Source organism: Homarus americanus, unplaced genomic scaffold, assembly GCF_018991925.1.
Source record: "Homarus americanus isolate GMGI-L3 unplaced genomic scaffold, GMGI_Hamer_2.0 scaffold30108, whole genome shotgun sequence".
NCBI lineage: Eukaryota > Metazoa > Arthropoda > Malacostraca > Decapoda > Nephropidae > Homarus > Homarus americanus.
The window spans coordinates 890,416-902,425 of record NW_024748109.1 but is presented as its reverse complement, the minus strand read 5'-3'; the positions used below and the strand labels follow the sequence as shown (position 1 = coordinate 902,425).

Sequence of the window (12,010 nt, the reverse complement as noted above, 5' to 3'; positions counted from 1 at the left end):
AAAGTTTTCCTAAAAATCAATATTAGAGAGAATACAGGTCAGGTATTATCTGAGCTCCATATATACCTGTATACTGCATATACCTGGTGTATGATAACTACAACAGGTAAAGACTAAAATACTATCAACAACAACACACTTTTCTCTCTATGGTACTAAGGTTATCAAGGACTCGGATCATGAACAAACCTCTCACATTATGTATCAACGGCAATAAACGACGTCGGTATAAACAATGAAGACCGTGTGTGCATGATCATATGTAATGGTGTCATAATGAAATATTAACACACATACAGGTTATAAGGGACAGCACTGAGGAACGAAAACCCAAACAAAACAAAATTTCAAAGGAGAGGCGACACAAAGACATGTTCTCGATTGAGTAAATATTTATCATCACTTTTTAACATAATTTTCTACTCTCCGGAATCTTAATTTAAGATTCGAGGCAGTTGTCTATCATGATTATTGCACTGTTGTGTTGTGTTGGAGTAATTTTCATGTACTGTATATGCCCCACACACACACACACACACACACTTATACATAAATACACTACACACACTAAAAATCAGCCAACATTTTCCCTCATTAAAACCTACATTTAGAGACAGTAAAATCTCCTTTTATTGAATAAACAAAGATTAGAGATTATAACATAAAGAATGAAACTCTTGCTAACTATATTTATAAATAATATCTTCTTTGCAGCTTAAAACATGATTTAGAACTTGTTTAAACTAATTTTCTGAAGTACTTCAGGTATTGCATTTTTTCAGAGCTGATAATACGTGTGAGCAAAACTTGAATATTTCCACTTGTTTTTTAATTCGTTGTTTAAACATATCAGCAATTTGACTGAAGATGTTAATATAATAAAATATATCTTTATGATTATCAATAAGAACAGAGACTAAATTGCACAAAATATATACTACACATAGTCCAGTATTCCTGAGTCAATAATAATATATACATACAGGTATATATAAATTAGGAAATATTATGTGGCATTTATATATTATCAGACTAATATGGGATCTCAATTGTACTTTACCTACAATGAAGACAGATTAGGGGAGAGATTCAGCGATGGTAAAGCCACTGTTCTCATTGGCTGCATAAAATCTTCTGTCCTTCGTGTCACACCGCAAATGAATACTCGAACATTTCAACACTTTCTCAAAATGAAAAGGTGGTAGAGACAGCAGTAAATGACTATCATAACCCAATGATATCTGGCGCTATACAGCCATCGGTGCTCTTACTGCTGCTCCGTCAACCTCGCTACTGATGAAGCCCTTCCGCCACTCGCTCCCCTTCTCAGAGCTTTGTATCCATAAGGGATTACCGCTGGTACATGTAGGTCATCACTACACTCGAACAGTGCATCACTCACTCTCCCCGAGGCATTCACGTCACTACTCTCTCTCTACACCTTACAAAAATAACGTCACGTAACAAATGGTTATACAGGTTTGATGTCAAATATGGAAGCTTTAAAATCGCAACAAACGTTTCTAACATATGAGCTAATTATCCTTTACAAACACTTTCCTGCTATCATACAGGCTGGTCAGTACCAAAAGCAAACACAAACAAACTCTGTTCATTATTTGTCAACAACTCATTCTTACAGCTGTGCTGTGATATACATTTTCCACAATAAGAAACCCATTCCATTACCAGGCCATGAATATCTCTCTGCTTTACCCCTGCCACTTGAAGCCACACACTGTTCATTCACCCATACTGCTGCTTTCTGGACATCTAATGTGTCTTTTACCCCCCATCCTTCCAACTGGTCTGGCCTTCCTGTTTCCCTTCTACAATTAACCTCACTTTACCCTCTCATCTGTCCTAAGCAGATGTCCCTTCAAGCCCCTTTTCTCTCCTCATCATTATTATGTCATCTTACACTTTTACACCCCATTGATTTTTGTTCATTTTCTTATTCTGTATATTAAAAACTTATACATTTTTACAACCCAAATATTCCATTAACTGATTCACTACGGGATCATTTCACTCAGCAGAGATGGAGATATGCAGATAGTGATTTATAATGTTAGGGTGTTTATAGTCATACAACTCTAACATGTGTAAAAAAAAAAATGAAGGACAGTACCTAATCAAAAGTGCCTTGGTTCTAAGAAATGCGTTGAAAGTTAAACTACATAGAAAGACTTGCAGGATACATGAACTGTGGCAGAAGCTTTGAGCAAGTGTATGTGCAGTGACCCACCCAATAGGGTTTAACAGAGAGTACACAAAGCAGCAGTGGTGTGGGTTCATTGTGGAAGCATATATTGCCTCAAGTTCTTTGCATGACACATTCCTTATTACATTTATCTATTGTATTAACTGCAATTTATTCATCGTTCTTCCGTACTTTTCCGCTCTTTCAAGTAAAATTTCATACTAGTCGATGTGCGCAGTAATGAGTTTTGAGTTATACATTCACGAGTACAATACTGAAAACACAATTGTGTTTCCAAACATTTCAGCCGATTATTTTTTCTTTATACCCCCTGTATATATATGCTGATTGAGTCCAGGTCTTCACAAAATTCCTACCTTGGGTATTATCTTTGATGCCTGGTTCTCCGCAAATCCATATGAAAGCAAAGTGTCAGTCTTTTTTTTTTACATGATATACAGTACATATGTACAGTATATCTTATTTATATGAATATATTCCCACTCCACACAAAAAAAAAAACACACACACACACACTCTTGAGTCAGGCTTGTGCAAAAGAGCGAGCTCAACAGCCTTTTCAGGAAACAGGAAAGGTCACCCAAGTGACATGCTGCATGCTCGTGTCAGGCAGTAATTGACATATGATCCTGTGATGTGTGGCAGCACAACTGGGCTGGCAATGTTGTTAAAACATAGGCCTCAAATTACTTGAAACATTTCATAATAATTGTACTACATGTAATGTAGGTTAATATGTTACCCAGATTTTGGTAAATGCTTAAGTACTGCACTGTACTCAAATACTGGGTACTATTATATTCGTACAAAAGTGAGGCATTAGGAACACCCTGAATACAACTAATTAAAAGTTTTCACTGTTCTTTTTAAAAGGGAAATGTTGGAGGTCAGCAAAAAACTTAACTGACATGAACATTTGAGTTAAATTCAAAAGGTTTCATGTAAATGTTAATATTCTATTTCCTTTGAGAATGTTTAAAGATACTGGCACCCATTTAACATTTACACGTGACAGTTCAGAAGCCATGTTAATGCATAATAGTCTATTATGTGAAGGTCTTCTTTATGCCTTTACAGGGAGGTGAACTTTGGTCAGACGAAGACTCTCTGTGGATTTCTATTTCTGAGAATTATTTGAAACTGATGTTAAAAGATTTTCTTCAAAGGAATGTATTTACCCCACCTACACAAAAAACTTTAAAACGATGAATAGACAGACAGACCAGATGGATGCACACTGTTACTTGACCACAGACGAACTGATGGAAGAGACCTATAGCTTCCCGAGTCACAGGACAGGGGGGAGGGATATCAAAATACTGTAAATTCTAAACATTCTCTTTCAAAATAATATGTCTCTAGTTAATAATGTTACTACCTTAATTATTGCCAACAAAACTATTCCTACAGTAACTAACAGTTTTCAAAATCAGAAAGTCGACAAAGATTAGACACAAAATTCTATCACGCTTTGTTTTACCAATAAACTTCAACTATATTGTTCAACCCCCATTTTCAAAAGTTATAATAACTTAATTATTGAATCTCTTAATAACAATATACTCCAAGAGTTTTACAACACTGGGTCGGCACTCTGGAGTGTCCCTGTTCCCCTGTGTGCCAAGGAGTACAACTCTCTCATGCATTCCGGATAAAACCAATGTGTAAATGTCATGCTCTCACAGCTACACCATAGAAGCACCAACTACAGCACTGAAGATAAATGTAATTCATGATCCCCGGGTCCCCATAAATGATCTGCCATTACAGTTTGTGTTTCACTAGTTCATTGATGTTATTTACTGATGTATATCTACTGTCTTTGTGCAACCTTCCTCTTCAAAAGCTTGAATTTCCTTGAACACATTTTTATCCACAACGTTGACTGGGGTAAAATAAGCAAAACAGAAAACAAAGCAAAAACAAACTTGAACACAAATTAAGGAAGATTACATACACGGAGGAACTAAAGTACATAAAGAAATCAAAGCATTTTAGAGAAATAATGATTAATATATATATATATATATATATATATATATATATATATATATATATATATATATATATATATATATATATATATATATATATATATATATATATATATATATATATATATATATATATATATATATATATATATATATATATATATATATATATATATATATATATATACACACACACAACAATAATAATAAATAAAGTATTAAATTGAAAAATTATATTATAATTAAATCATGATAATCCTATTCATTTGTTCATTCTAAACACAAGACAATATCCTGAGTGAAGTACAGTACATGTAACAATTGTTCTAAATGACATAGAAACTAATGAGCGAAATTAAAAAAGTTCTGTATTTCTCTCACTTATAAAATACTATAACGCTAAAATCATAAATCCCCACTTATTTTAGCTCCAAGAATATAACTAACTATTACAGCCCATGACTCTTATGCAGAAGAAGAGAAGATGAAGTTTTATATGACGGTGAATATGCCCGAGCTGAAGCAACTATACAAATATTTCTCATTAACAAGAAACAACAGTATAACCTTACAAGAGAAACCACATCTTCAGATTACTTTGTGATCAAACAGTAATATGTAATCAATCTGGATTCTCTTTTCTCTCTCTTCATCCACTGAGACTGGGATCTTCTTTATACCATAGTCAACTGTTCACAGCTACATACCTTGCCCCATCTGCATCACAGCGTCATCATCAATGGTGGTGGTGGTGCCCGGGTAGCTCACTTCAGCAGTGCCCCGTTTAGAGGACATCTGACTGGATTCAACAGACGTCTGAGTGAACCCATCTGTTGGTGTATTACATAGCCATGGTGTGAGGGAGAGTTGTAGATTTAAAATATAACAAAACCAATGAACTTGGATAAAAAATTAAGAATGTTTTTAAGCAAATAAACTTAAAGAAAAATGGAGTTAATCAAAATAAAATGAAATTGTTAAGAGTGATGGTAGCTCACTAAAGATGGAAATAAAATTGAAGGTAGTAAAAGGTTTAAGAAAAAGTAAATTAGTGCTGTACACCTGTGTATGTGTTGGCTGGGAGCTTAACTCACAAGCGGGTGACCATGGGGTTCAATTCCTGACAGAAGCAGAGGAGCGAATTCCCTCCTTTTACACTATATAAAACCCCTGTGCACTAGACAGTAAATGTGAGGTGCACTTGCTGATGGTGGGACAATCCTCTGGTAGACTGGCATCCTACCAAGGAGGTGGAGTGAACCACCACCAGCTGAATGTTAAGAAACAGGAGAGTAGCATATCTGTCTGTGTTATGCGACACCAAATTATGAACAGGCACACGAGAGAGAGAGAGAGAGAGAGCTGTGATGATCAGATGGAAGCTCTCCAAGCGACACAATGCTGACTAAATTGACTAAGGCAATTATGATGGGATGTTTTTTCCAGCTGGCTGCCTACAGAATGTGATCATGAATACTTACAAGGGTAAAGGTGATGCACTTGAACGTTCAACCTACAGGGGCCTGAAGCTGTTAGATCAGGTTGTGAAAGAATGATTGAGAAATTAATAAGGGAGAGAGTAGACATTACTGAAATGCAGTTTGAGTTCATGCCAAGTTATAGAGGCAATACTAATGGCCAGAAAAATACATGAAAAATACATTAGGATGTCAAGGGATATGAGAGCAAAATTTGCAAAAGCAACAGTAATGAAGAGGGGTGGTAAGTGAAAATTGGCCACTTGCTGTCTGTTACAAAGGTGTTGGCAGGAATTCAATAATGTGCAGGGAATGTGAAAGGTGTAAGGTGTATACACAAGAGGTGTAGTGGTGTAATAGCTGACATTAAGTAAGGATGAAAAATATCAACCTGGAGGACATATCCCTGGATGAATTCTGCTACTTGGGTCACATGATCAGTGCTGAAGGTGGTGCTGAAACTAGCTTAGTTATACAAGTGTCAAAGTAGCTGTAAGAAGTTTAGGGAGTTGCTGCCTTTACTAATTACTAACACAAGAGGACCTTCTCTTTGCTCTAAATTAAAGATGTTTGCAGGTGGCAGGAAAAGCTTTTTGTTATATGGTAGAGAAACTTGGGCAGTCAAGAGGGACATAAATATGAATGCGGAGGGGAGAAGAGCTACTGGTAGGTGTATGGCAAAAATGGTATGGAAAGAGGTTGTAACATTAGGCCTCAGAGATAAGAAACTGACCAGAGAAGCTGCCAGAGACCACGCACCTTGGAGAGCTGCCATCGGGTAATCACTGCTAACCCACACAAGTGTGGAAAAATGGCCATAAAACGATAAGGATGATGATGATTGATTTATTATTCATTATTCATCTCGAATCTCTTAAGGTTAACTGTGTTGCCTGCTGGGAGTATTGTATGTTGTAAAATTCTACATATTACCAAGGAGTAAAATATGTGTGACTTTACTGAAAATTAAAAGATAATGACTAAGTTTCAGCTCAAGTTAGTCTGATAAAGTGAAGACTTAATGTGTAGAGACTGAAGTCATTAAGGTTTCTTCAAGCAACTTCAACCAATTATCTTTGAAAGCCAACGTATAGCTGCATATGACAACAATTTAAGGATATTCTTTTAACAGGATGCATGAAATAAGCAAAAGCCTTTTAAGATTTGCTGTTAATCGTGAGGATATGCAAAGCATAACAGGTTAGGAGTCCTGTCCTCCACACCACTTTGATTATGGGAGAAACGTGCACAGTTTAGGCAGTTAATAGGTGATGGTGTAGATCTTCAACCTTCCCTCAGTCCCTCCCTCTCCCACCCCTTCATTAGTGACATCATAGCTCAATGTTCCTGCCACAAACCAAACTCAAGCATATCAATTTCTCATCAGTAGAATTCATATACACTGACAGCTTAACCCGGTAAGGGTGGGGAAAGAGTGCGTGAAAAATTATGTTTTGCCACCGAGGAAAATACCAATTAAATATAAAATGCAGTTTATCTGAATTAGTAGACTCTTAACCAACTTCAGTATAGTGTATTGAGAATTATGTTCTTTTACTTCCTTTTATGACAAATGATTAAGTTTCATCAACACAAAGTAACCTACCTAACCCAACTCTCCAAAATCTTGCTTGTTTTATTATTTTAATTTCTATAACTAAGGGCCACAGCATGAGTAACATTGATCTAAATGTACAGGAGCGAAATTAAAACATCATACAAACAGCAACGGAAAACATTTTGGCCAAAGAAAAGTAATTCTATTAAGGGATTGGGGCCACTTCCTCAGTCTATAATCCAATTACAGAGGCGTAGGGCTTCCCCGAGCCACAGTGTCATCCTCTTGCCCCAGATAACGTTATGACATTAATATAATACCAACGTGTCTTCCTTCAACTAAAAAAACGGAGTCGATGAAAAACTCATTATTAAAACCTTTAGCTAAAACTTGGGACCGAGGCAAAAGAATTCATCATATGGAAATCGTGTCTTTGCCTGGCCAGCCTTCTTCCTCGAGCTGATGGGGGATTTCATACGTTCATAGTCAAAGAGAAGCCCTACTACAGCATTTGGGTTTCTCTCTCTCACACACACACACACGCTGTCAATGTTTTTATTTCCCAATTTTATACTTTTTTTTCTTCTTGTTTTACTACAAGTACAGTACAGTATAACATTCTATTTTTTAATGTCCCTTCTATATACATGTTAACTTCAATCGATTATCCACCTCATGTTCTAGATAATAAAATGCTGGTGGCATTTTCATAAATTTAACCATAAAAGCAATAGTTAAGATTTGTTCCTCTACTAGTTAAGATATTGGCAGTGGATCTCTGATAACTTCTAAAGTATCTATGAAGCTTTCTGAGTGAGGGAAATGGCATAGTGGATATCGATAAGAAATTTATATATCAACTGTCTGATGAGAAAGACCACAATAAGGTATGGAATACCAGTCTATTATACACGTCTAAATGCTGAAATTTATGAAGCATTTAAATAAGGCACAGTAGTGTCTTTAGAAATGAATGCAGGCAGCAGCGTCCGGTTATATTCATTATGTGTCATAGAGTCGTCCATGGTATGAGATGCCAGTGTAGCAGCTTGTAGCCTTAAAAAAAAGGACGAGTAATTGGCTTTGAGCTTACCAAAACCAAACAATTGCCAGTCAACCAAGCCCATCACCTATGACCAAACCTAAACTTCTTGGTTTGTGGCAGAATGAAAAGAACTACCAATGTCGGTAATCAAGATGTTTTAATGATCTGTACTCTGATGATTTTTAAACTCAATAACTTTAAATTAAATACATAAACCAAGAGCATTGTGAAATCTAGTCTTTGAAATGTATGAGAATAACCAAGTGTAATAATATACAGTAAATATATATATATATATATATATATATACTGTATATATATATATATATATATATATATATATATATATATATATATATATATATATATATATATATATATATATATATATATATATATATATATATATATATATATATATATATATATATATATATATATATATATATATATATATATATATATATATATATATATATATATATATATATATATAGATAAGAAGGACTTTTTTAACGTATGAATAGATGACAAAACCCTCGCCTTACTTCACTATATCTTCCTGCCTACTTCCTATACTCCCAGCACATATTAGCGACCACAGTGCTCAATAACATTCCAATCTCTATTATCGACAAAACATAAACATAGTTAATGATTCACAAATGCGATCAATGACCCAGAACACATAATTCTTCGGCCAGAGTTTTTTTTTACACAGGAGATGCAGGATGGGTCATGTGTGTGTGTGTGTCATGAATATCATACACGAGTCATGTTAACTTGGAAAGAGGAAGTGTTTCAAATAGATGTAAGGAAACTGTACAGCTACACAAAAATATTGGAGAAAAATATAGAAAAAAGTAATGTAACACAGTAGTCATATTCAAGAGCAGTTTGAGATTATAACCAAAGTATAAAAATTAATCTATACAAATATTCTAAGTTCAATCCTATAAACTATATTCTATATCTTCATTTCATAATTAAAAATGTACACTAAAAAAAGTGCTCTGAAATGTTCTGAAGTAAAACTGAAATATTATTACATACTATTTAACCTTTAAACACATTTCTTTTATATAATATAGCATAAAAATCACTCCAGGTATTGAAAAGGATTCATCACATGCACATCTACTCTACAAACATGCACATACAACACAAACATGACCAAAAAACAACATTATGCAAAATACTGATGATTTCAGCTGTGGTGTGTGAACTGAGAAAGAAGGGTGGTGTCAGAGTGAGATCTACATCCACATGATCTACAACTTGGGTTAAGAACTTTAGTACGGGACGATGATATTATTGGGAAGTATTGTAACTCTTCTGGACATATTGGTCTTCTAGTTGTAGCATTATAATCTTAATTTGATTTACACAAGTAAAAAAATACCTGGATGAAACATATTAACTAACACAAGACTGCAAGGGACCGGGCACAATTATTTACAGTTATATCACAAGTCTTTATTCAAATGAATTAAATAATTTTCTTGGAATATAAATAAAAAATATTAATTTTCTTCATTAACTGCTCAGCGTTTCTTGATTAATGTCACCACACACAATATTGCTCAAGATTTCAGAGAGAGAGACTAGAGGAGAAACACTGTACTGCACAATTATTAAGGTAATTTTAAGAAAAATATATATTAACTAATAAAGATACCATAATCTTATTGGGAAGAGGTTTGTCTTTATCATTATTTCAAAAACATTTTAGCTACAATCTTTCACTATTGTTCTTCTTTCTTTTTTTTATAGAAACTTGAAGTAATACCTTTATGTAAGTCCCACAGGAGGTGCAAACGATGGAAAACGCGTAACTTGAGTATACAGAATGGTCATAAATTTTATGCGTGACATGTCCTGAGGTGATGTTATGAGAACGTACCGAGTTTCACTGCAGCATCTTCAACAGTTACAGAGTTGTGGAGGGAAGAATAAAACTGTTTCTTGACAGCATTTAAACAGTGAAGTGTTTTTGAATATTGTACACAAGATATCCTTCTGTGATGTTATGAAAGCCTATTAATTTTCACTGCAAGATATTAACTGATTGCACACTTCTACAACAGACATAATTAATAACTTGCTGCATCTGGCCTTGAGCATGCAGTCATAAAAAAACCGAATGCAATACAGTACATCCTTAGTTAGTGACACACCATATCTCACAGATTAACCAGATGCATAATTACAGAGCAGAAATTAAATTATTCACCCAAAGAATGTGATCTTGATTAATCGGAAAGCAGACCAAACTTCATTGCAGTATTTCACCAGGATGCAGAAGTAATAACGCAAACATAAAATTGTTCGTTAAAAAACATTTGATCTCGACCTTGTATATACGGCCATGAAGGCTTAATACACAATACTGTACATATTTAAGTGATGGTATAGAAGTGGTGTAGCTAATTTCACTAACATATGTTAACATAAAATAGTTGACGGATGGATGGGCAAACTGATTACTATATATATACAGTACCTGCATCTTTGATAAAAGGCACTAGTAACTCAATACACTACTCAATAACCGTACTAGCTTTTGTTAACTAATTTCATTCTTCCATATCACTCATCCTACTTATTTATATATAACAGAATACAGAAGAATGACTTATACAATACAGGGCTTTCTCTATATGCTAGAATGTCTATATATTTCTAATGATCTCTCCATCAAAACACACTCCCACTTTTTGTCTCAATCCGTTCTTTCACTCTGGCTTTTTCTGAATCAAGTCCATTCAACTTCATCAAACACTTCCATTTCTCCTTTTAATGTTAATGTCTGTCCGCCTATATCAAGTAGTCCATCACCAGCGAGGTAGCTACAGCACAGAGTGAACTTTACTAGTATCCATTCTTAGTTCTCACCTTCCAAGAGTACTTCGTAATCTGGTTTATTTCTGTCAAATATTAACCTCCCGATGTGAGCATTAACATTCACCCTCCTCTTACAACTATTTCTAAATTTTCTTACAATGTGCTAAAATTCATAAACATTCACCCACTTGTACTGCCACCTACAAGTACCAAAATTCCTACACTTTTATCTTATCCATCTTGTTCAAATGTCACTCCTTGTCATACATTATTTGCCTTGACTTCCCTTTCATCTCCCTTTCACATCCACCTCAGACAAACTCTTACGCCGCTGGCTAATACTCTACCGTTTATACTCCTCGTTCGTCTACGTACAAAAAATACACAATCTCTAAAAATTAGCTTTTTTCTTATCTTTATCTACATGTCTACATATACTTAAGCTCTGAATAGCTTATCTATACTTTTTTCAAGCAAATTTCAAGGTCTTGTCACTCCTTCATAAATTTAACCCACTTTCATTTATCTGTCTTTACATTCAGCTCCATCTCTCTTGGTAAAACTCAATTTACCCCGATAGAAAGTGAGGTAATTAGCAATATTTTTTTCATCTAAAAGGATAAAATTTACTGAAAGAATTAGATCGAGCAAATCCCTTAACCAGAGTTGAAGCAATGTCAGACCATTTCTACAACCAAGAAGAATTCTAACTGACAGCGAGACTTTGTAATGCATCCTCAAGCAGTCACTGGTGCTATGAAAACTTGTGAAGTGACATGAAAGCCTTTGTGAGTTCCAAAGCTGCACACCACACATATGACCAAAAAAATTATTTCTTGCTTCCCATCAGTATTCATTGAGGACTAT

The 12,010-nt window shown here is 34.7% G+C and overlaps 1 protein-coding gene across 32 annotated transcripts in view; it reads right to left on the bottom strand.

The window, feature by feature from the left end:
• LOC121880005 (ankyrin-2-like) overlaps positions 1-12,010 on the bottom strand; it is a 200,630-nt gene that overhangs the window by 46,230 nt on the left and 142,390 nt on the right. For all 32 annotated transcript variants that reach the window (XM_042386902.1, XM_042386901.1, XM_042386908.1 and 29 more), the window contains one exon: positions 4,926-5,048. In XM_042386902.1, coding sequence (XP_042242836.1) covers positions 4,926-5,048 — 123 coding nt within the window. The remainder of the gene's footprint in view (positions 1-4,925; positions 5,049-12,010) is intronic.